Below are 27,228 nucleotides of genomic sequence, written 5' to 3'. Positions count from 1 at the left end.
GAGAAGCCGTTTTACTCGGATATGTATAGGGGAGAATATAAGGGGTCGTTCACACAGAATGCAGTTTTGCATTGCACTGGTTTCTTTTCCATTGTTTTTCTATGAACATGCACTAGCAAAGGGTTACACTTTATTTTAAGGTGTCCGTGTAACAGTGTAATTACACCTTTTAAGTACCGATTAATAATAATTGGCTACATGTACTTACTTTAGGGTTAGGGTGTGGTTTAGGGTTAGTTGCATGTAATTATGCACAGTTCATGCAGGGGTTTTTTCAACCACAGCCCTTATCTTATAGTGGTAAGCATTATTAATTTAATCTTAAATAAATTACTTTTTCTTTTCACCACTTCCACTTGGTTCGAAAACACCCACACAATCCAATCACTTCCTGACTGATTAAATCAGGTCCTGCCCTGCGTTTCTTTCATTGACTATCCTGTTGAAAACCATTATGCAAATTTGGTTTGTGAACGGCATTTCATGTTGACTTTAAACTGGCAGGTCAAAGAGCTGGACATCACTTTTAAATTATTTTCGAGAACATTAACCACAGGAACATGACGGCACAGCAGTCACAACTGCAATAGATTTCATCATTGTCCTATAATATCATAAAACGCTAACAGTTGGTTAAACCGGTAATCGACATGGATAATATAGAAACTGTACTTTACCAAGTGCTGTCAACCCTTTATATGCATCTGCCTTTCAAGGACCTGAGGAGAGTGTGGTAAATACATGCGATTGCAGAGCATGTGTATTGTTATTAAACACAATTTACCTTTCCCTGTTAAAATAAGGTGATGACAACAGCATTTCACCTGTAGCAGGTCATTCCCAATGTCCTCTATGGCAGAAAGTCAAAGTCACAATTTCTACTCCAAAACCTATTGAGCTGCCTCGCTCTCGACTATCTACATAGGCAGCAATCTTACAAGGCAGCATCATATCCGAAATGCAGCTTTATTAGTAACTCTGTTAATGCACTATTTGCTATGAGAAACTTGACTAAAGGGCCGTTCATACCAATAACGATAACTATATTTGCATCCACACCAACGAACGATAACGGTCTGTTTACTATTTGCTATGAGAAACTTGAATAACTATTTGCGTCCACACCAACGAACGACAACGGTCTGTTTATTCGCTCGCGCGCTGCGGTTTCAAAGTGTGTACAACGTCATTGAACATGTTTTTGCTGTTCTTGTTGCATTTACGTGGCTTTAACCAGCAGATGTCCTCAGCATGCTATGTTTCGAGTGAAGCTAGTGTGATCAATCTAATAATCTAACAGTGAAATTAGCTGACGTAGTCAAAATAGTGGAATAAAAACAACACCTAGTCTTTTTCACCGCAATTTCAACGGAAGCAAGACAATGTTGTCGAAACGAGCGCTGGATACCTGAGGTAATACTTCTCACCATTTATTCAGAGGGTATGAACGATTGTTTTCTATATCCCTTTTTTTTTTTTTTTTGAAGGGCCTTGATTTGGCGGTTAACTGGACCTCAGCGATTAACTTTTCCGCAATGTCGTCTGCCATTTTAAATGCGCGAGCCCTTAAATTAGAATGGATTCTGATTGGCTGTCAGTGTTTTATCGTTCAACAGCTGGAAAAAAAATCGTTACAAAAGTGATCCCAATGATATTGTTTCTCTATATCGTTATTGTTAGGTGTGAACTCTGCTATTCTTTAATACTGAGAACGATTTTTAGAACTTTATCGTTATCTTTATCGTTATCGTCCTTGGTGTGAACGGGCCTTAATGCTTAGCCTACAACTGATTCCAAGAGTTATTCCAAGTTATTCCGAATTGCAAATGTGCCGAAGTAGCACACACAAATGTTGTCTTAATCGTCAATGAGATTGAGCTATTTATCTCCGCTGATTTCAGAATGTAATAAAATATTTTAGTTTGTCAGTTTTTCTCACAGTGCATTCTGGGAATACCCTATCCTTTGCCAAAACAAGGGCTGCATTTAAGTCCACTTTTTTATGTCCTTCCCTTGCCAACTTCTCTTCATCTCGTTCCCTCGGGTGTACGTGATTGCTTGCGGTGCACAGTGCCCACTACTGGCGAAACCCTTGCAATGGGTTTAAATGAAACACCCTAAGCCCTTGGAATCTGCAATGGAGCCCGCCATGCAAGTTGTTATTGTGACGTCACAGTCGTGTTGCATTATGGTCTATGGATCTGCCTGAAGTGTTAATATGAGTAGACTTGGTCAAAATCAAGGGGTCGAGGGCCTGTCCAAATAAATTTCCCTCGAACACTTGACGAAGTTGAAAGCACTTTAAAATGGCGGCCCTTACGGAAGTTTCCAAGTGTATGTCTAAAAGTGGAGTTAAACACAGCCAAGTTATTTCAAGAAAGCATAACATCTGGGAGTCTAAAGGGTGTCTATGATGCCTAGATAGGCAGCTCACTAGAGATTGAAACAGAGCACTGGAAATCATACAGAGGATCTGCTCTAATAAATCCAAGAAGAACCAGAATTCTTTTCCCGTTGTGCATTAAACCCTGGTTAATTCTGGAAAAATCCTCCATATGGATCATTTAAAAGCATTAATATTGTGCAAGTATATCTACACTCTGAAAAATAAAGGTTCTTTAGTGGCATTGAGGGTTCCATGAAGAACCTTTAACATCCATGGATCCTTTCAAGTACACCAAAGGTTCTTTAAAGCGGAATAAAAAAAAGTTATTTTAAGAACTGTTCACAAAAAGTTTTTCTGGGGAACCCAAAACCCGGCATTGCTGCGGAAACCCCATTTAGGAACCTTTATTTGCAAGAGTGTTTGATTATTTCTTAGAGTTTCAGGTTTTGTCTTGTGCAGTTGGAGAGACAGAAAGAGGAGAAGAATATTAATAGTATGACTGCACAGAACAGAAGACGACAAAACAGTTTAGTCTGCCCTCTTGCATTTGCTGGAGGGAGCCACACACTAAACGCTCACTGCTGCCCTGCAACATATTACACAACATCTCCAAACAAGTAAATCTACAACGACATTACAGCAGAAACCTGCAACCCCAGCCTTGAGCTGATATGATCCTCCAGAGAAGGTGGTGTGCTTAGCTAAGGTTCCTCTGGCTTGGTTGCATCTTTTCCTGAGTTAGCGCTGTCATCCGCGGCGACAGGGTCACCCGAGGACTCGACTGGACCACCGGCCTGCCCGCTCGAGCTGGTGTCTTTGGAGTGCGTTTGCTTCGGGTTCACCGTCTGCTCTTCGGGGAGTCTGGAGCTCCTGCTGCTGTGCTGTTGCTCTTCAGTCTCGGGACCGGAGTCACAGGAGTCGCCCTTCTTTACCTCGTCATCAGACGTGAAGTCGGAGCTGTCAGACGGGCTTAGACCAGCGGAGGCGGAGGCTGGCAGTTGAATCTATTAAAGGAGGAGAAACACACTGACTGAAAAGCAGTCTTAACTTCTTAAAGACCCCCTGTGGTGAAAATCCAATTGTTGTTTATATGTCTATGTGGTGTTTTTAATGTGCTTTAAGACAAACCATGTGTAAATTCATAAGTCGACAGCATTGCTGAGTATTTTCTCCTTAAAACTGCAGTGAACCAAAGACAGTCTCAAAAACACGCTTTGAAATCTCTGGTGTTTCTGACGTCACAAACTACCCTGTAACCAATCAGATCAACTAACCAGCGGGCTTTAACATATCATTAACAGCGAACTAGCAGGGGAGTCTTGAGAGAAGCCAGGTTATCACAGTATATTTTTTTGTTGATATGATAAATCAAGTAGATTTAGCAATATATCGGGTATATGATGTATATTACAATGTTATGATGAACTATATGCCTTTCTCCACTGACGTTCTGAGTTGTTCAGTGTTTCTGATGATTGTTAGAAGACAGATTGAGATGGCGTATGGGAACATGGTTGTGTAACATTAGCAACACATTATAGCTGTATGATAACAGTCAAGCAAAAGGCTAATCATATTAATTACTGTTATGTGTCCGACGTTGTAAAGAGCGATACCATTATGCAGCGTTTACCTCAGTAAGTTGACCGAGTAAATCTGTGAGCTGATGTTAGTGAGTGGAAGCGAATTCTGAATGAAATCATTCCGATTGATGAATCTGTTCTCAAGAATGCTGCGTATTTCTCTTCTGTAAAGCACTTTGTAAACACTGTTATAAAAGGTGCTATATAAATAAAGCTTTACTTGCATACTAAATAAATTGATCGGGTCGCATTTATATGTCACAAGCTTCAAATCTAATTTTTTGACTCGCGCACACAGCACGAATATAGTTTCCCGCTGTTTGCACATACTAACCATTCTCCTAAATTGTTTCTTTTCTTTGTTTTAGGGTGTGTTCACACTTGGCATGTTTGGTTGGATTAAAATGAACCCTGGTGCGATTGCTCTGATAGTGCGCTTCATCTGAATAAGTGTGAACGCTGCCATCTGAACCCTGGTGCACCAAACAAGTGTTTCAATGAACAAGTGAACACAACACGGACTAAAGACATGTAAAGAACCAAAAACAGGACGTGATGTCACAAGATGCGACACTAAAAATGACAGAGCGCTCAAGCATAACTGTTTTTTCTCATCATAGTCGCAATGTTTCCCATCACAGTTCAGTTCAGGCATCAGAACCGTGTCTCATCACAGCAGATCTGTGCGTTTGTGTGTGTGTGTGTGTGTGTGTGTGTGTGTGTGTGTGTGTGTGTGTGTGTGACGGAGGGATCACTGCCGCTGTTTTGACTTCTTTACACATTTTATAAGCTCTTCACGAGTTCTCAACTGGTCTAAATACCATCATATGTAGCTCCGCACACACAACGAGCGCATTTAGCCCAGCACACAGCATTGTTTGGATGTTCGGTAAGTTTCGACACAAAATATTCGTAATAAAAGCCGACCAATCAGGTTGTGAACATATCCCTATGCCTTTAGGTTCGGTATCTTTAGGTTTGTTGTTAAAAATGCCAATGTGAAAGCTAAGTGGACCAGGACTGAATGTTTTTTTTTTAGGTCCAGACCAAAAGGAACCAAGCGAACCGAACAACAAGTGTGAACGCCCTTAAAGAGTAGACTTAATATTTATCTATTTCAGATCCGAATTTAGGAATGACGAACACATGAAGCTTTGTGCCGTGCTGCTTATATTTATCAAGCTGTAAAAACGGCTCTTCCCCAGCGCCCTAAACTTGGACAAGAGTTCAAAACAAGAGTTGGTGGGACGTTGTCCCACTCCACTTCACAGATGATGAGCGGAAGGAGAATTTTATAATGACACGACAGTCATTTATGACAATTCATTCATAACTAAAACAGCTTGTTCCACAAGTCATACATCATTACGCCATTTCTACGTCATTGAACATGCACAGTCCTTTCGGTTTTGTTTTTCAATCCAATCAAGTGTTTACATGTCCTCCTGGTCGGATTAGAAAAGGAATAATCCACCCCTTACATTATGAATTAAATTTTAATCGGATTCATTACGATTGACGCGGTTACATGTGACTTTTTATACTCTGGATATTGGATTGTTAGGGTCCATGTGAACGCAGATACTGATTCAAGTATCTGAGAACTGTTTTACGGCGCATAGGAAGTACATGCTGAAATTAAAGTAAGAGATTATCTACCTGGAATGGCTCGGTGACGCCCACAATGGAGCTCATATTGTTGCTGTAGTAACCCAGTATGAAGTCGCCAGAATCCTTTGGCAATTCTTCCTCGGTAAAAGTCACCTGGAGATTGCAAATCAAAACCTCCTAATTAAAATTCACAAGCTTCAGTGTGTAGCTTTATGAACACAAGTGAATGCTTTTTCATGCAACTAAATGCATGTGATTTGTCCTTACCTGGTGCTCCTGCCTCAGGAAGTCAGACTCCTCCTGCTTGGCCCAAGTGTAAGCCACATAGTCTTTATGGTGCTTAAACCCAACCTGTGAAATTACATATTTGTAAAGTATGTTCAATAAATTTTATAGCTGCATATAAACTTAACTCAAGTGACAGAAAATATATGATTTTAACCATCGTACTCCTACATCAATAGATGCTCAGAACTGACGAAATGATTGTAATAACCTTGTAAAGCCCAATCCAGTCCCAGGAGCTTCGAGCAAAGTTGGGCACCACCTTGAATGTGGCCACCGCATCTGATATCTCTCTCCATTCATCCTCTACAATGAGCTCTACTAGAGGCATGTCCACCTTATATGGGAACTGAAAGGACATCACATGTTAAACACATTGCACAAACAAACAATGGAAGTTGCATTGATGTAGACATTCTGTGACAACCTTGAAAATGAAAAGATTTACTTCCAGAAAGGTTTGATAGTCTGATGTCCTTTCAGAGCCAATCATCATATGGACCAGATTTGGCATGTTCAAATGTTTGAATGTTTGCTTGAATGTTAAAAAAAAACATGTTTTTTTTTACATTTTTGATATTGTTGCAGCTCGTCTCTTCCCAGTCTGTCAGTAACGCTCTGTTTAGTTCCTGTCTCTACGAAGCCACTCCTTCTGAAAAGCACACTGTGCTCTGATTGGTCGGCTGGGGCAGTGTGTTGTGATTGGTCGAGGGCTTCGAGTGTGTTTGGGAAATGTCCCTCCCCTTTCCATAACCATTAGTTTCAACACACTACTAACTAACTCAACCAGGCCCCGCCCCTTTATTCTGCGTATGAATTATTATAATGAGGAATATTGTGACGTGTTCGTTCCAGTAAGAAACTCAAGACTACAATGGAGGCGTTTCAGAGAGTTTAGAAACACTGACACTGATATAGAGAATATCTCCTGCTGGAGGGACTTTGTGACTTTGCAGAGCTTTTTCATGATCAAACAGCAACATCAACACTAACGAAAGATGAACATGTGCCTTGGGATTAAAGCTCATTAATGCTGCTGTATGGGTGTTATTAATACAACAGCGGAGGGAGTGACGGCAAATTTGATCTTTCTCTCTTTTACGATCACCAAAATCAATTTCTTATTTTTTGTAAAGTCATTGAAACGTGATTTTTTTTGTGATTGAAATAAAAAAGATTGCAGTTGTTTCCCATTCACCGCTACAGAAATCCACCCATCTATGATGACTTCTGCTTCTGAGAACCCAGGAAATGTGAAAAGGGTCCATTGGCAAAAGCACTGATTGGTCTTTTTTGCTCTCAAACATGCACATTAGCTGAACCAACATGAAAGAATGCGTTTTAAAGGGGTGGTTGATTATGATTTCACTTTTCTAACTTTAGTTAGTGTGTAATGTTGCTGTTTGAGCATAAACAACATCTGCAAAGTTACAACGCTCAAAGTTCAAAGCAAAGGGAGATATTTTCTTTTAAAGAAATTGCTTTTTAAGGACTACAACAAACGGCTGGTAGAGACTACATGACATTCCGTTAGTGACATCACCAACCCTAGAATTTACATAAACCCCGCCCCCGGAACACGATTTATAGATTATCATGACAGAATATGCTAATCAATGACTAGAAGATAACCACACATCAGCTACATAAATTCATCAACTAACCATTCAGAAATGTTGTCTACATTTTGTCACTTCTTCTTGAGAAGGCTAAAAGTTTTTGAAATTTTCAGTGCATGTGTGTGTGAGGTAAAACGACACAAGCTGTTGAAGCTCCGCCCTCTGTGCCAGGAGCAGCAGCTCATTTGCATTTAAAGGGACAGACACAAAAACGGTGCGTTTTTGCTCACCCTCAAAAAGTGACAATTTTAACATGCTATATACAAATATCTGTGGGGTATTTTGAGCTAAAACTTCACATACACACTCAGAGACATATTTTACATCTTGTGAAAAGGGCATTATACCACCCCTTTAAGCCTGATTTGAGCTAAAGAACATCAGGAAGTGTTCGTGCGCTGACCTGCAGAGTGAAAATGGAGGAGACAGGCTTGTGGTCGCTGACGGTGTACTCCATGTGACTGCGGTAGAAATGCTGCGACACACGGGTCCCGCTGGTCAGTCCCGTCATGGAGCTGCGCTTCGACACACTGTTGCTGACCGGAGCCATCGGCCTCAAACGCCACAGAATACGGTCAGTCCATGCAGGCTTACGCTTCTTCCCACTGAGAAAGATCAAGATTCACTTAAACAACTGTGTAATAATACTATCATTGCTGGAAGTGAATACTACAGATTGACAGGAATGGGAAATTGAATCATTTTGGAGGAAAACAGATTGATATACTATCAGACAGTTTTAGACTTGGACTCAGTCCAAAAAAAAAAAACCTTGCTGCTGCAAAAACGTCTTGTTCGGACGGCAAACCTGCATCTTGTGCCTCAGTACTGTCACTCATTTCAGAAGAGATTATCCAATCATAGAAGAGGTGCAAAAAACAGCCCGTTTAATTCTAAGGTGTGTGAAAATGGCAGTGAAATAAATTTATTACATGAGATTGTTGTGGTGCAAGAAATCTTGAATCAGACCAAAATAAAAAGGGTTATAAACCCTTAACATAATATTAAAAAAATATTTTATAAATATTCAAGTCAAGTTCATTTATTTTTCTATTTATTTCTATTCATTTATTTATTTAATCAGGGACAATACACATTAATAATACTATATAATTGTACAGAACAAAAATATTAATAATATGTAAAATGCAACACAACCGTAGTCCCTTTGTTAAGTCCAATTTGTTGAGTAAAATTTATCACAATACACATTGTTTAAAAGCAGCTTTACAGAAAATTATGATATTAATGTTTATAATATCTTAATATATTCATGCCTTATAGTCACATTCATCAGATTAGAGCTGGGCAATAATATAGTTACATTTTACAATGAGACTAGAAATCAGGCAGTTGAGATTTGCTATACAGTATATAACGTTTTACATGAGTGTACTATTGAGTGTATGAGTATGTATTACTCATATGTGTGTGTGTGTGTGTGTATGTATCTTATATATACTTATCCAACCTTACATAAATCTACAAGTCCTTATTAGGCAAAACACCATCTTACCTGAGCTCTTTAATATCTATAGCAGTACCTACACTCACCCTACGCTCGAGTAGATACATCTCCCTAGTCGCTACAAAAGCCCGCACCTCATTTGGCCGCCTCTCTTTCCAATTTTCTGCTGCAAATGATAATTTACAAACATCTCTTAAACTCGAATCCACCGTTCCTATCACTACTTTTAAAGCACTTCTTTCAAAATTACTGACGGACCATTGCACACGTTTACATTCTATGCCCTTTAATTGCCCTAGCACTTTCAACAAAGCTTTAACGCATCTTGCACATATCCAACTGAATAGCTGTCTTTGAAACAATTTGCACATTACCATGTTAGTTATGTTGCTTCTTGTTATCTATCTATCCTTATGCTATTCTGCTTGTACTGCCATTTTATATTTATAAACATTTATCTTTCAAATTTAATGTCCGGTACTTTTGAATTGAATCTGAATATCTTTATATGTTTTATTTAAATAAAGGTGAAATAAAAAAAAAATAAAAAAAAACATGAAGAGCTGGATGATAACATAGTTACATTTTGCGGCGAAACAGATTTGCTATGTACATATATCCTTTATGTGAGTATACTGTATGTATGCAGAAAAAAAGACCCCTTTATATGACCATTTAAGTCTTTTTAGCAAAAGAAGTATTTATGGACCTGAATGTATTAAATCTTCTCCATTTTACCTGGTATCATACGTGTCTGTTCCCACATCAAACTTGTACGTCGGAGGGAATTTGATTGGCCCCTCGTGGAAGCCCTCGAGCACAGACTCATGGCCTTTAGCCATGTTCAGCTGCAAGACGACACAGACACACAGAGTCAGTAGCAATAACACAAGCACAGGGAAGAACGCAGCAAAGCATAGATTACACAAACTTATGAATATTGCATTGTGTTTTTTCAATGCTTTGTACAAAACAGTTGCTCCTTCTTCAATGGCATTTAATATTTTCATAATATTTACATCAAGTCATGTGTAAAAACGTGATTTTTGACTTTCAGAGGGAGGTTTTTCATGGCATGCACGTCTCACCTGGTCTTTTTCCCACAGTATGGACAGTTTGTTATTGTCAATAGCTGCCTTTACAACGTGCATCTCAAGGTCCTCGATTCGGAAGTTCAGGTCTCCAAACCAGAAAACCAAACTGCAAACATTTGTCCAGGAGTCGCATCATACAGTTTTCAATATCAATGTCAAGGTCATACTGTCGTCACAAATCAAGTATAAATTTATTTCAATCATAACCCGATCTCATGAGAAAACACTTTATTTTGAAGGTCCACTTTAGACTATACAAAAAAAATATATAAAGTATGAACTTCTCCTAACCCAAAACCTAACAGTCTACTAATACTCTAATGAGAGTTAGTTGACATGTAGTTGCAAATTAATGAGAGTTACTTGGATATTTGAGTTGACTAAACTTAAAATTTTAAGGCGGCACAAACACTTTTTTGAGTTGAAACAACAACAAAAATACATTGCAGTTGACATGTAGTAGCAAAGTTACTTAATGTTAGTAGAATGTCTTAAAGTGGACTTGAAAAATGGTTGGTTTCATATAAATTTACACAATTTTATTTGTATAAAAAGAAGAATTTGTAGAATTTGTGAAAAAAAGGTCATTCTAACCCTCAGTAGAGCGTGAGCAATATTATACAAATTAGAAGGTACAAATTCATTGAATTGGCAACAGTTACAAATTGTCATGAGTTGAATTCTTTTGTCATTGATGTTGAATTCAAACTCTGTTATTTAGCAGTAAATTCAGTAGAAACTAGACAAATTGTGCATATGCCATCATGGACAGGTTGCATGACATGAAAAGCATGAGCAGAATTAGTCAAATAAATGTTTTTAAATGTTATTGTTTTTGTGAGATTAAAAGATTAAAATCTGAGACTTGAAGACTGAAAAACAGACTAAAGTACAACAGCACCATCTGTTGGTGAGATACATAATTATAAACTGAACTACATGTACATAGAATAATGTCTGAGTTCACTTACACATTCTTTATATGGCCCTGACGGGAATGAAAAATGCTTGCACTCACAATAATAACATCAATATGTTGTGTCATCAGTAAGTGTGTGTGAGAGTCTTACTCGTGATCCAGGACGCCCATGGCTGCTTGTCCCTCGAACTGTTGCTGCTGCAGGATGCTCTCGAAGTCCTCCATGCGCTGGTCTGTGTTCTCCATGTGTGCGGGCAGGTGACAGTTCAGGAAACAGATCGAGTGACCAAACACAGTCATACGAGCGCTGACGCCGCCTTTATTCCCCTGAGAGTGAGACAGTGACCCATACATTTCAGTTTTAGTCTTTTCTGATCACCTTAGAAACTCTTAACAGTTCAATAGTGTTTCGTCATAAGAGGTTTTTTTGTTGCTGAACCCAAGATGATGCAATTTTAAGAGCACCTTTATGCATTTTCTACACTGATTTGTGGAGAAATACATGCAAAATCTGTCAAATAAAATATAGTAACTTATGTTAACTATTGCATGTTCTACACACTTTTTGATAACGGAAGGTCAAATCAGCCAAACTCTAGAGTAAACACAAGCACTGGTGGATGTGCACAATTCTATAATGTGCAAATATATAAACCTGTTCCACTCAAATCTGAGGCAGTCGACAGTATATCATCTGTTACATATCTCATAATATATATTTATCATTATATATATTATATACATCATATTATCAACTCATTTAAGTCAGTTGCCTTATAGCAGCTACAAACACACTCCCAGTTTCCTTATTAATACAGAGCACTTATTAAACTCTTATTAAAATTATTACAGGAAAATATTCTTTTCCAATTAAACACTATCAAATAAATCTGCTTACAGAAGTTTAAGCTCAATGAATTCAGATGAATGTGACTTTGAATGTGAATTCACTTTATGACTTATTAATACCCAGGGGAAAACTGGCTTCATGCACTTTGTTCTCCGGTTCGACAATGTTATTCTTGCTGTGAGAGTTGAGTCTATCATTACGATGGCATCATTTTATATTCATTAGGTGTTCAGCACATTATTAATATTTCAGCAGCACACTGCATGTGATATTTGACAGAACACTGTTAACCTTTCATATCTGCAAATGAGGATTAATAAACTGTTCCTCTCCCCATTGGAGAGATATTCGGCAGAACCGAGACTCTAGAACGGGAAAGCGTGAGACTGCAGACGACGTACCCAGATTCCCCCGAGCCCGGTGCGAGTGGTCTGGGTCTGGATGCCTCTCAGGAAAGGAAGGTGGAAGTACTTGGAAAAGACCAGCAGAAGCATTCCCTGCATCCTCTGAGACGTGACCTACACACACACACACATTCAACACAGTTCCTGCAGCATTGGCTTTAAACAGAGAAAACACACAACCTGAGTAATAAATAATCGCTTGCTCTCTAATTTTTAGAGGACTTTTGACAGGATGCGTATGGAATTGGACATAACCATACTGATGTTTTCAGTGTTATTGGTAAATGAAACTTGTAGGAAATGTTTTCATTAATTCATTCAGAAAAATGCAGGGTTGTTTCAACCCATGTTTGGGTCAAATGTGACCCTGGACCACAAAATCAGTCACATGGGTCAATTTTTTTAAATTGAGATTTATTGATCACATGAAAGCTGAATAAATAAGCTTTCCATTGATGTATGGTTTGTTAGGATCGGACAATATTTGGTCGAGATACAACTATTGAAAAACTGGAATCTGAGGGTGCAAAAAAATCGAAACATTGAGAAAATCTCCTTTAAAGTTGTGCATTTATGTTGGTGATTGTGCTGCATTCACTCACAAAAATACATGTTTTATATATTTACGGTAGGAAATTTACAAAATATCTTCATGGAACATGATCTTTACTTAATATCCTAATGATTTTTGGCATACAAGAAAAATCTATAATTTTGACCCATACAATGTTTTGTTGGCTATTGCCACAAATATACCCGTGCGACATGTGACTGGTTTTGTGATTCAGGATCACAAATATGGACTTACTCAGCCGTTGATTTAAATGTTTTAATTACATTACAAAAACCAATGGTTGGGCTTGTCCATATTTGACCCAAACGTGGGTTGAAACAACTCAGCATTTTTTCAGAATGTTGAAATAAAACTGAAATTAAATATACTAGATAAAAAACTTTAACTTAAAAAACTTAAATGAAAATTAAAAATGTTGCCTAGGCAACTAACTGAATAAGTTTTTTTTTTTTAAATAAATAATAATACAAATTATTAAAGCTAAAAAGAAATATTAAAAAACGTTTAAAATGGCAAAAGTATGGAAGCTTATTTCCGCCACAGAGTAAAAAATAAAAAGGTAATTGCGACTTTTTATCTCATAATTCTGACTTTTTTCCTCGCAATTGCGAGTTTATTTCACGATTCTGATAAAACGTCGCAACTACCTATTACATTGTTTTATTCCATGGCATAAACAAGCTTCTATACAAAACTACTAAAACTAAAATGGAAATGAAGACTGTAAAGATTTAAAAAGATGCCAATTAAAAAATAACAAATTAAAAATATGCCATACTGTATCAGAGTTATTATTGCTAACTAAAACCGTAAAAACATTTACCGGTAGTTACTGTAAATGTTAACTGAAATAAAATAAATATAAAAAAACCTTACATTTATTTTATTCCCTCTAATTGCCAAGGAAAGCACATTTTTGTTTAGTTTAACTTGAAGTACTTAAATAACTAAGACTAAATAAACTCAAACTTTTTAATAAAAACAAATTCAGAAATATGATATAGACATATTTAAAAGCTAAAAATTACAAAAACACACAACAAAATTATTAAAACTTCAAATTAAATTAAAAAAAGAAAATATACAAAATAAAATCTCATTCAAAATATTAACTATACTACACTACTAAATGATACTAAAATGCCTCCAATGCAATGAGCTCCACTGGCCCGTCCGTTAACAGTGATTAATTAAGCAGAAGTGGCATTTTTAACATTCCTCAGGAGAGATATTCAGAATATAATACTAGCCTTCTGCTAACCCTGCAGTACTGTACATCTCAATTAGTGCAGAAACACTATACACTGTAGTCAATCAATAAAGATGTTTAGTATGCCACACTGTTTTTATGTGAGATTATTTTTCCACATTGAAAATAATGGCACATAAAATGAGGGCGGAGTCTAACTGATTGAAAATAGAAACATGAGCCACATGACAGAGACAAAGACCAGCAAAGAGATCTTCAACCTCAGCCACTCACTCAGAGTTACGTAATGTGACCCCTGAGGCTCTAATGACAACTGTGTGTGTGTGTGTGTGTGTGTGTGTGTGTGTGTGTGTGTGTGTGTGTGTGTGTGTGTGTGTGTGTGTGTGTGCGCTGTTAAGAAGGAACATTACTGACCAGTACATATCCAAAGGGGCTGAGAGCGTCCATGCAGACCTCGCTCCACTGGTCAGTGAAAAGAACATCTTTCAGTCGTTTGTTGATCATTGAGTTCACTTCCTGTAAGCTGAGAGAAGAAGCGTGGAGAAAAACACAGGAGAGAAGTAAATGGCAGTCAGTAAAGCTTAAAGGCATCCTTCACTGATTAGCATCAAGTAGAAACCCGGTAGTATTCTGGAATAACGTGCTTCCCTCCCTCATGTCCCCCTGAGACGAGAGATTTCTGTATTGTGTGTCTGGAAAAAAACCTCCGATGACGCAAAAATCGTCATTTATCGTCATCTGAGGCTTTTTTGTCCAGAGGCGAGAGACTCCAGCCAGTAGGAGGAGCTCATCCCGCATGTTTTCATCCCGCCCATAGGGGGATCTCACGATAAAACGCCGTCTTTTCAGTTTCGAGTCAACTAGTAGCCTAGTTGTATCATTTCTCCCGATACTGCCCTCTGTAACCGGTGGGCGTGGTTTGGGCGTGTCCTCGTAGGGCAGCGAAGCAAGTGCATTCTGGGAGTTGTTGTCTTTCATCCACATGAGCCAAAAATACATTTTCTGGCTTTTCTCAGTCTAGAAGGCACCAACTTCTAAAATAATTTCACATTTCTACTACATAAATGACCCAATTTAAATACACATTCATCTTTCCAGCGGTGAAATATCCCTTTAAATCAAAGTCTGAAAAATACCAGAAAGGAGAGGTAGAAGAAGAGACCTGATGGCAGGCGGAAGATTATATCTGTACTGTCATGTACAAGATTATGATAGTCATGTTATAGCATTATATCATAATTATTTGATCAATTCTGATGAACACTTCATATCTTCACCTATGCTCCAGTGTACGGGTCAGAGATCCTACTGATCTGATTAGAGGGATAATACACACAAAAATGAAAAAGTTGTTCCAAACCTGTACGAGTTTCTCTCGAAAACATTTCTTTTAATGAAATTAATACTTTTATTCAGCAAGGATGCATTGAATTGATCAAAAGTGACATTAAAGACATTTAAAATGTTAATGAAAATTATATTAAAAAAATTGTAAATTGTTATAATATTTAACAATAATAATATGTAATATATACAACAATAATATGTAATAATATAACTATTTGCACTATTTGTTTTTACTGTATTTTCGAGTCTTGGTAAGACTTCTTTCTATCAGTGATTGTTGTTTTACATAAAATATTAAAATGTGAAATTGTTAATTAAGGCCATCATTAGCCATCTGAACAACCCTGCAATATTCAGCCAAAATATTTTGTCACAGGGTTGAATGGTTACAAAAGGACATGAGTTGAAGAAGAAATGTTATGGGTTATTTATTTAATTAAATTATAATGTCTATCATTTACAACTTTGGTTATTTGCTGACTACTAATATGTAGGGCAGTCATAGGAAAATATAATTTCTTGAAAGTTCAACAGTAACCGTTGTAAATAAAATAAAATAGAATAAAAAATCTGGCCATTTTCTGAACATGTGTCAGTACTAGGAACAGATTTACTGTGATTACTTTTCATATTGAGCAGCTTCCATATAGAATAGCAGAGTAAATCTCACCCTATAATGTACATGTCTGTGTTCCCATCGCCAACATGCAAGCCCAGTAAAGCGGTGATGTCTTCAGGAGGCATGGCTGAGCCCACGTTCCAGGTGATAATGTGCACCCTGATGGCAGAAAGACGCATTAGAGACCGGCAGGAGAACGGCGTGTTCACAGTCGACAGTCCCTCTGTTATAGGCAGAGTGTCAGCGTGCGACTGCATTACGAGTTGAATCATGTGAGCGTCACTGAATAGTCCTTCATGTCTATTGCGATCTCAAAACTCCAGCCGGTTGATAATACCTAGAATATCAAAATCGACTGCTGGCGGTCGATCCTTCTCCTATTTAGCACCAAAACTTTGGAACAGTCTTCCTAACATTGTCCGGGAAGCAGACACACTCTGTCAGTTCAAATCTAGACTAAAAACACATCTCTTTGACCTAGCATACACATAATACATTATAGACTTCTATAATTCAGTGTTAGGCTGTATAGATTAGGTCAGCCGGAACCGGGAACACTTCCCATAAATCCTGATGTACTCGTTTCATCATTAGAAAAATGGCGTCTACGCTGTTTTGTGTGGATGAGCCGGAGCGCGTTGAGGGTGTTGTGTTAGCGGCCCCTAAGTTAATAACTAATGATCTCTTCGCAACGGAAGTGAATCAATCAATCAAAACTAACTTTAGCTGGACAAAAACTTTATCCTAGAGCTGCTGTAAAGCCAAAACAATCTGTTACGGTAATTTCCTATCTCTGTAAAGCTGCTTAGAAACAATCCATATTGTCAAAAGCGCTGTATAAATGAAGGTGACTTGACTTGACTTGACTGACACCTCTTCACTCCCGTTTACATGCAGTTCACATCATTCTGATTATTCGCTAAGAATTGTGGATATTTTTACCGCCATTCTTCAAATACCCCAGTGCACATCACAGATGCTGAACTCTATATAGTAGGTGTGTTACTGGTCAAGCTCTTCCAGCGCACATGATTTGTTGGCTCTTTGGTGTCTGGCCTCAGTCATTTTTTCAGGGTCGTGCTTAAAATGTCCCCATTTCAATGTTTTAGAGCAGAGGTGCCCAATCCTGCTCCTGCCGATCGACTGTCCTGCACAGCTCATCTCCAACCCTAATCAAACACACCTGCCTTTAATTTTCAAGTGATCCTGAAGACGTTAATTGGTTGCTTCAGGTGTGTTTGATTGAGCTGTGCAGGACAGTCGATCGGCAGGAGCAGGGTTGGGCACCCCTGTTTTAGACCATCAATATACCGCATTATATTCATGTTGTCAACATGAACACAGTTTCTTCGCCACCTCAAAACCGTGATGCCTTATTTACCGCTGTTTATGAATCTGTGCATGACAACGTCATCAGTGTGCACTTTGGTTGGAGAGGAATAGATGTGATCAGAGTGTTTACATGCCTGTTTATTGTGATTAAAATCCGCATACACCATATGTTTTACAAAATTTTTCAATTCTAGTCTTTTAAAAAGGCATCTGAAATAATAAAATAATAGAAATGTAGTGGTGTCAAAAATGTAGGTGTGGGGTTGCAAATATTGCTCATAATTTGACTCATTCCCGCAGATTTTGTGCTCTAACTCACACACATGAAGCCGCCTCTCAGCACTAAATTTAGTTATTTTTCTCAGCTTATTGCGCTTAAACAGTCTAATACACACAAAATATTGTCAAAATGTCGGTCTTGGTGAGTATGTTTTAAGTGAACATAAACAGTTGAGAAAGAAAACGCATGTAACAGTATAATGGATCCGTGCGTGAGGTCTTAAAGTGACAGCAGCCTAATATTACTATGGCCAAATTGTGAGAAAATATTAAAAATATCTATATTTTCCCCATGGTATTGATGTCAAAATTGTGGCCAGTGAAAATGCTGAGTGGCTTGTAACTTTGAAAAAACACTCGCCACAGAGACTGGTGAGCAAAAAAGTTAATGCCAAGCCCTGTATATATTATGTACAAAATTCAACCCCCCCAAAGTGGCTAGTAGTAGTGACTGTGTTACACGCCACTGCTGAAACACACCCACATTTGGAGGATTGGCGGGTGTTAATGTCATCCTGGTTACAACAATCATGAGCTTAATCACATCAATTTGATCAAAGTATTGTGTTTACATGAGGGACAGTTTAATTGCGTTATTGCCTAAATCTCATTATAATCGTATTATCAGTGTGCATGTAAACGTCTGCACTGTCTAACTGTGTTTCCATATCTTAAGTTGGGACATTGACATAATGAAGCCGTGTTGGTTTGACACTGACAGGTTTCGGGTTTGGCTTATAATTCACCAAAACAGACCTTGAAGACATGTTTGTGTCATATTACTAAATAAACAAGTGAAAGAAATGAAAAGGGAGTAAGAGCATCATCATGATAATTACACATGCTTGCGATGTGGACAGCGTTGTTGATTATGACGGGAGCAACCTAGTTTTGTCGTGTCACATCACATCACTCCATTGCAGTTAAACATGTTAATACATCATCTCATTTAAGATCCAAACAATGAATATATAAATATTTTATATTTTTCTCAATAATTCCACCAGCATCCTTTCCAGCTTCATAAGAGAATCCTCTTATATTCTTATCTAAGTTTAATATCACATTGAAGATTTACGTCCATAACGTCCTTTAATCTATTTATATGCTTGAATATCTCAAAAGGTTTATCAGTGTGTGTGTGTGTGTGTGTGTGTGTGTGTGTGTCTGTGTGTGTGTGTGTGTGTGCATGCGTGTGTGTATGTGAGAGTGAGAGTGTGTGTGCGTGTGTGTGTGTGAGTGAGTGAGTGTATATGTTCTTAAAATCCTTCTCTGATCTTTGACCTCACTAAGCTCAGAGAAAATGATGTGCACTGTTACTGAATGAGCTCATTATAACCACTGGCCCTGAGCTCGCGACATCAGATGTCGCGTTTTCAGATAATCCGACTCGCTAGTTTCCAGTCATGTATGTTTTCCATGTGCTGCAGTCTCCTTGTTCCCTAAACACCTTTTCCAGGAGACGGGAGAAGGAAACATCACTGTGTACAGAATAATAATTCAGCCCAAGCAGATCTGATAAAGCAGGGGCTGGTGAACACAAGGTTATTTCAACACAGATCGGCCAGCGCTCCAATCACACAAGGGTGAAGGAGGCTATGAGGAGTGTCCGTGCTTTACCACACATTCATGAACAGTAATAAGATCAGAACAAACTCACATATTATGTACATATTAAGCACTATTTAGCATCATTTTTCATTGAGAGTTATTTTGTTGTATGTAAATGACTTTCAGAATGATTTCACCCAGCTGATGAACAATAAAAACATTGACAGCCAATCAGAATCCGTTCTGTTTTAAAGAGATCGGGCATTTAAAGCGGCAGCTACAAAACTGCATTATGAGCTCAGAATAAACTATATCGTCCGCTGGTGTGAACGCTAATATAGCTATCATTGTTATAGTCTTTAGTTATCTTTCTTGGTGTGCTCGGGCCTTAAGAGCACCAACACACACACACTCACACATACACACACACACACACACACACACACACACACACACACACACACTCACACACACACACACACACACAAACACACACACACACACACACACACACACTCACAAACTCACACATACAGTACACGAGCAAATCATGTTTATAAGTCCCTTCTGTAATTCAGGTTAGTGGGGAAATGCACTGTTTAAATGTTTGCATCAAAATTTTTTTTTTTTTTTTTTTTTTTTAGGAAATTAACACTTTTATTCTGCAAGGACATAGTAAAAGTAACAGTAAAAGTAACAGTTAAGAATTTTGTATAACTAAAGAACTAAGAATCCTGAAAATAAAGTATTATGGTTTCTAATATATAACCGTTTTCAACATTAATAATAAACAGAAATGTTTTTTGAGCAGCAAATCAGCATATTAGAATGATTTATCATGGATCATGATATAATGGCTATTTATTATTTCAGATGCCTTTTTAAAAGACTACAATTGAAAACTGTATATATTACAATTTAAATTAAATTATAAAATTCAACCCGCCAAATTGGCTAGTAGGAGTGACTGTGTTACTGTCACGTTTTGATTTTGTTTTTGATTTGATTTGTTTTTCTGTTTAGGTCTTGGGGTTGTTTACACAACACCGTTTTCAACTAAAAACTAAAAACTTTTATGCGTTTTGGCCGTTCGTTTATGGCGTTTTGGGTCCCTGAAAACACAAACTTTTGAAAATGGGTTTCAAAGTGCACGTTTTTGAAAACGGTCTCCATGTAAACAACAAAAAACGTGAATCTCTGGTCATGCACATGCGTATTACGTGTTCAGTCTACAGTGTTTCATCGCCATCTACTGGCCTGGCAGCAGAATACAGCGTTTTTAGTCGTTTTCACTGATCTGTGTGAATGGGGATCGTTTTGACCATGGTGTCTTCTGTATGTGGAAAACTCACAGGAAAAACCTCTCAGTCCGTTGTCGTGGAAACGCAGCCTGAGTTTCAAGATTAGTTTTGTAGATTGTTAATTAGTTCTGTCATCCTCCGTTCCCTGCCTGTTTGTCACTATGCTTACTGATTGATTTCGTATTTCGTTGCATAAACCGCTTATTCTAGTCTTACAAGTTAGTCATCACATTTTTTTCTTTAAGACTGTTCACAACTTGAAAGTCAGTTACATGAAAACATACATCAGCCAAATTTGATACAGAAAAGTAATACTAACCATCCCTTGACAAACTGCTAGTGGGTCATACTAGATCTTAAGACACCGTCTTAACATAATGTTAATGCAACTTGACCCAGGTGTGTCTAGTTAATTAGCTCATTTGTTTGCTTAGTGTATTTAAGCCCTGTGTTTGGTTCTGTTTAGCTGTCTGTTATTGTTGCCTTTAAGAGGTTGTTAAAACGTTCTTTGTTAAAATAAACTAAAAAAACTGCTTGTGTTTAGGTCCTGCATTCAACTCGATTTGCAACCTATCGAGACAGTTACTCGCCACTGCTAAAATCCACCCGCATTTAACGCGGTGTTAATGTCACGCGGCACGCCACAACACATTTTAAATGTTTATTTCAACAATGACTTGGAGTAGAAACCATTATTTAATTAAAAAGTTGATATAAAAACTGCAATTTAATTGTTTATATACAACTCAGTTTTTATTTGAGTGTTGATTATTAAATAAAATGTATTTTCGGTTTTGGAAAAAAAAAAATATTTCGGTGCATCACAAAAAACTAAAACAAAAACCTATCAGGGTGAGCTATATTGTTGAAATCAGGGTTTGAAATGAACTTTTTCACACAGTCAACAGCCAATTTGGCTACTACATTTTTAAGTTACCGGCCATTCAAAACTTCTTAGCCAGAAAAATTGTAATAAAAAAATAAACCAGATTAACTATGGCACAGGTTTTATATACATTATACAATTTGGATTTCATACATTAATTTCCTATTTAAACAAAATCGTGTCTCCCTTCATCTTTCATCCTCATCCTTTTCACCAATAATTAATTTAGGTGGACAGATCAATAGTACAAAGAACATCAAAAATGTAGGAAGTTGGAAAATAACAATGTTAACCAATCTTTTTAATCTTCGCTATTGCTTCAATGCAAATGAACAAGCACGCCTTTATTTGTTGCGTAGTGACGTGTGTGTTCAAGTAAGCCAGATATGCGCAAATACACTGTATTTAATCATGATGACTCACAAGTTGAGTAGTTCCGCAGATTTGGTTTACACGAACTTCCCCAGCAAAGTCAGTAAACATAATAAGTAACACGCCAAATTGGCTCGTGATTTGACAGCGCTACCCGCCACAGTTGATTTTTCCCCGCGTTTGGCGGATTGGCGGGTGTAAATTTCAAACCCTGGATGAAATGGTACCTGAAATCCTCCACGACCTGCGACTGAGTGTCTGCGGTGCCCGCGACTGAGAGGGCCCTCTGAGTGTGAAAGACGGGACCTGTGGCTGGAGGTTTGAATGATGGGGTCTGAGGAAGAGAGGCGGCCCTCATTGAAATGTGGCTCCGAGCCGTCGCAGCGTGTCCTGAAATCTTCTGTCCCGCCAGACTCGGAGGACCATGACTGACATTAGCAACGCTGAGTTGAGGTTGAGCTTCTGACGGGTTACCGGAGTTGTCGGGGCCAGTGGGTTCAGCGTGACTGGTCGTCGGCTGCGGCTTAGGAGATTCTGGAGGTTTGTGCTCTGATACGTCGATCGATCCCTCCACTCGCGGGGTCCTCTGGGGCCGTCTGGGCCGGGCTGGAGCCGCTGCTGGTGTAGAAGTGGCAGGAGAAGATGTGGAGGACGTTTCTGCCGGTCCTTTTGCTTGTGCAGATGATGCCAGATCATTAGTTTTGCTTTGAATTTGCTGCTCTGGTTCCATTGTTATCTAGCAAAGAAAAGCACAACGGTGAATCATCAATCAGCATGTGCATTATTTCAACAACTAGTCAACTACCTTTACTTTTAACCACATTTTGCCTAGTCCCGGACTGAAATGCATGTTTCAACTGAAAGCAACTTGCACTGATATATCTTAAAATATGTCAGTGCCATTGTTTTGTCTCAAGATTCACACCAGTAATGTTTTTTTCTATGGCATGTTCATAAAAGCGACTTAAATGCCCTAATTGAACAAATAAATCCTAATCCTGGATTAATCTAAACCCTGTCTGTGAAATAAGGCATAAAAAAGCATTCAAAACAAAAGTGGCATGTCAAAATAAAGGCTGCTCATATTATATGAGTGCATTTGTTTTCAGTTTGGATATATTACACTATTCCCATTCATTTCCAAATGCAAAATGTGTCTGAATGGTTTAAATAAAAACTTAAGGAAAATACATACATTTAAAAAGAGTACTGTATACTATGCTTTAAAAGAATAAATTTAATTGCAAACTGAATGTAATGTTTATAGACACTTAATTGCAATTAAATGAAAATGTATTAATTTGCTGAATTTAGTATTTTTGACGCACTTAATCTTTACAGTGAATATAAAATGTTCAAGATTTCTTCTGTTGTCTTTGAAATATGGTTAAAATGTACTGACAAGCATTTATGATCAATTAAAATGTACTTTAATGTCATTTCTGTTGAAAGATGTGTTGTATTTAAATATATTTATAAATACACATTTGATGAAGTTGCAATTAAGTACTGTTCATTTAAAATATATTAACTTTAAATGTAACATTGAATAACACACTACAGTTAAAATTATAATCAAGTTCTTTACATGTGCTTTAGTGTGTTAGTCGACACATCAAAATAAGAGTGCTTCTTTAAAGCATGACAAAAAGATTATTAAAACATAATTTAAAATGTGCTTAAAAAGTAAAACTATTACATTATTGTTAAGTGCACTTTTTAAAAGTGTACTTAAGTGTGTTAACAAACATAGTCATGAAAGTGTACTCTCTTTAAGTGCACTTAAGTGTCTTTTATTTCATTAATATTGTCTGTAAATACAAGTTTTGTGTGAATATACTGTACTTTTAAGATTTGATGTACACAACAAGTGCACATTTAGGGGCACTTCTTTTTCACAAAGGACTGCCTGGGCAACACAAATGTGCAAATGAGTTACACACATCCTGGGATGACTAAGCCATTAAGGGTCAAAGGTCAAGGATAAGGCCACTGATCCCTTTCGTTTGGCCAGGAAAGTTACTGGATACCTAGCATAGCGACTTGCATTGCCTAGCTGTATTTTAATGGGCTAAATCCCTGTAATCCTTTTGGTTAATGTTTTGTTTTTCAGGTAAAAACAGAAACTCACCAAAATCACATGAGCACGGTTGGGTTGTAATAACACTGGGTTGCATAATCTTACATCTCAAAAGATTTTTAAAAGCGTCTTTAAACAGAAACTCAACCATTCAGAAGTTTGGGGTTGGCAAGATTTTTTACATGTTTTTGAAAGAAGTCTCTTATTCTCACCAGCGATTTACTGTAACTGTGTCTATTCAAATATATTTTAAAATGTAATTTATTCCTGGGATCAAAGCTGAATTTTCAGCATCATTATTCCAGTCTTCAGTGTCACAGAAATCATTCTTTTGCAACATTATACTGTCACTTTTGATCAATTTATGCATCCCTCCAGAATAAAAGTTTAATTTCTTTCAACAAAACAAAATTATTGACCCCAGTGTTGTAATTTTATAATGCTATTTTTTTCCAGCATTACTTTTACAGAACAATATTCAGTATATTACACTGAAAACAGTTACCGGTAATATTTAATTGGATGACATGATAGCTTGAGGGTAAAACAAACTACAGAAGCTCTTCCAAGGTGATGGGTTTCATCTCTAGCTCGGAGGGATTCTATTCTAGTGTGAGCTCTCTAAAATGACAGCTGACGGACTGGACAAAAAACTAGACTAGACAACAGACACAGCTGTGAACGTTCCCTGCCCACAGGAAAACACTGCTTATAGTTGGGTCATTTATTTCAAAAACTCTCCTTGCTTTGTTGCAAATACCAAAAATGATGAATTGCTGTTTCCTACAGTAGACTCTAGTTATTAATAAGGAATGTGACTGCTGTGTACTAGAAGTGAAAAATGCCACTGTCTTTAAAGTCGATTACACTGTCGATTACAATTTCAGTATGGAGTACCACAAGGCTCAGTACTAGGGCCGTTGTTTTTCACCCAGTTCATGCTACCCTTGGGAGATATCATTAAGAAGCATGGCATTAGTTTTCACTGTTATGCTGATGATACTCAGCTCTATTTTTCTCTATTTATAAAATAGCAACATGATCAAAACTTGTACCGAAAAATGCTTTTGAGCGAACGTGTATTTGTTCATCTCTCAATCATTATTGTTATTGTATTGCATTATATGTTTTGCACTTGTTTGATAATAAAACCAACTAAGCATTTAGATATTACCTTACTAGGACAAATTATTGGGAGATTATAGTTTTATGTATTTTATTTGAGTAGGCTACTCTGTTATAAAGATATTACTGATTTACATTACAAGCTATCAGAATTTTATCTTACTTTTTGGCCATAGAAATATCAGCAACGGCATCAAATTGCATATCAGTTTGGTTCTCCGCATAAAACTGAGGTGTTTTTCCTCCTCGAGTATGAGCTCCATATTCTCATTAAATCAGACTATATGAGCCATAAATGCCTAATATTATACAAAACCTAAAACACATTTGCAAACCTTTTTTAATATGTTTTTTAAAGGCCTAAATTTAATCTGTTCATCATATAAAACGACTGAATCTCTTCAGAAAATGTGGACTAAACCGCTCAATTCATTTGGATTACTTTTACGATCTCTTTATGAACTCTTTGAAGCGTCAAAGTGGTAGTTGCGTAGCTGTCAATGGAGGGACAGAAATCTCTCAGATTTCATCAAAAAGATCTTCTTTTGTCTAAAGATGAATGAATGTGTTAACCCCAATGACATGATGAGGGTGAGTAATTAATGAAAGAATTTACATTTTTGCGTGAACTAACCCTTAAAGCCAGAATAAATGCAAAAATATTGATGCAAATATCCAACAACCGGATTTTAAATATTTAGACACAGTCCTGTGTCTTTGTATTTGCACAGTAGTCATGGTCTTCACCTCGCTGTGCTCTGTGTTCGCCTGCCTGACAGGCTTTCCTTGTATTGACAAGATTGTTACAGTCAAGCTAGACGTATTTGCCTATCGGTGTGGAATAACGCAAAGCATGTGACCAGCAGAAAAGGAAAAGAGACAAAAATATATACTCCACCTAGCAATGATGACCCCAAATGCAGTGAGTCATTGTGTATGTATTTGATTATGCATATACACACATACACCCACATGAAATTCTTGCAGTGAATCATTGTGTATGCATTTGAATATGTGTGTATGTATATAAATAGATAGATAGATAGATAGATAGATAGATAGATAGATAGATAGATAGATAGATAGATAGATAGATAGATAGATAGATAGGTTTGCTGAGTGTGGAGAACTGCATAATTAGAAAAGCTTGAAAAATTACATGTTCATGGGGGTGGATGAGATTCAATACTTCATTAAAATTGAGTGAGCCATTATAAAATCTAATTAAAATCATTCCAAATTAGCTAACTACATAAGGTGCACTGTTTTTATATCCATGATTTTATAGATAGTCTAATATATAAAGTAAGGTTCCAGATATTACTTTTGAGCCATGGTTATACACATAAGGTCAGAAACTGAGAAAATGTTGAAGGTCACCTTAATGTGCATTATGACCTACTTGTGTGTTTTTCCTTAGAGGATGTACGAAGAAGCTTTTGAACCATTCAGTATCTGATAGCACTAATTACATTGCAAGGCAGTTTGTGATCTTTCAACCTCTGAATAATGCCACAGATGCACATGCATTTCTCTCTTTCAAACACACACACACACACACACACACACACAAACACACACACATTGATTAATATCCCACATTTAAGCATTTATTTAAAAATAGTTTAAATTATAGTAAAAACAAAATAAAACCCTGACAAAAACAACATGCAAACAATCCAGTATTAGTTAAACACAACTGAAGTAATGAGAAAGAAACAGCACTATTCTAAATGTACATAGATTTAATGGTAATAACACATATGTTATAGCTTATTACGTTATATTATGTACAAGTTATTCATCATTTCATATTTTATGCAATCACTATGCATGTCTGCACCTGTGGTCTATCACATATTACAGTTTTACGCAATTATAGTGTTGGCAATAGACTTTCTTACCCAATTTCCTCGATCAAGGCAGGCTGAAGAGAACTGATGGTATGTTGACAGGAGATCTGATGTGCACCGCTGGAAACCAGACTTACTGATAAATATATTCAAATAGCTTCGCGGACATCAAAATAGCTCATCATCATGCGACAATATCGGTTGAGCTGATGGAAGTGAAAGCACGTTCAGATCCAATGTGTCACATCAGTGCCTGTTCTTCCTGATACACTAACCGCGAAAGACCTTGAGGTTTACTGGAAGGAGAAAATGGGTCGCTAAAGGCGAGTGCATTTCATCTGCAGATGTCGCGGTGTTCTTCGACGTGAGCTCGTTTCGCGTTTAAAGAAAACCGTTCTGTCAATGACAAGACGTGAATGTTCAGTGTTGTCCTTCAGAGCTGCTGCTCGTGCTTCATGCACTTATTGCACCAGAGCTTCT

At 37.4% G+C, this 27,228-nt stretch overlaps 1 protein-coding gene across 1 annotated transcript; it reads right to left on the bottom strand.

Moving 5' to 3' along the window:
• On the bottom strand, window positions 1-27,228 carry inpp5jb (inositol polyphosphate-5-phosphatase Jb). Its single transcript, XM_079873285.1, has 13 exons — window positions 26,800-27,228; window positions 21,918-22,426; window positions 16,021-16,128; window positions 14,418-14,526; window positions 12,217-12,333; window positions 11,117-11,292; window positions 10,041-10,152; window positions 9,691-9,800; window positions 7,888-8,089; window positions 6,077-6,214; window positions 5,848-5,931; window positions 5,629-5,733; window positions 1-3,390 (listed from the first exon to the last, which is right to left on the bottom strand). Exons 2-13 carry the CDS (start codon window positions 22,418-22,420, stop codon window positions 3,088-3,090), a joined length of 2,067 nt encoding a protein of 688 aa, XP_079729411.1. The 5' UTR covers window positions 22,421-22,426; window positions 26,800-27,228; the 3' UTR covers window positions 1-3,087.

The sequence above is a fragment of the Squalius cephalus genome, assembly GCF_949319135.1.
Source record: "Squalius cephalus genome assembly, chromosome: 5".
NCBI lineage: Eukaryota > Metazoa > Chordata > Actinopteri > Cypriniformes > Leuciscidae > Squalius > Squalius cephalus.
Note: the sequence above shows the minus strand (reverse complement) of the source record. Positions and strands in the feature narration are given on the sequence as shown.

Coding starts and splice junctions, on each gene's coding strand:
- inpp5jb (XM_079873285.1), bottom strand. CDS start 22,420: ATGGAACCAGAGCAGCAAATTCAAAGCAAAACTAATGATCTGGCATCA. Junction 14,527..16,020: donor ACAGACATGTACATTATAGG/GTGAGATTTACT, acceptor TTCTTCTCTCAG/CTTACAGGAAGTGAACTCAA. Junction 5,932..6,076: donor ACTGGATTGGGCTTTACAAG/GTTATTACAATC, acceptor GTAATTTCACAG/GTTGGGTTTAAGCACCATAA.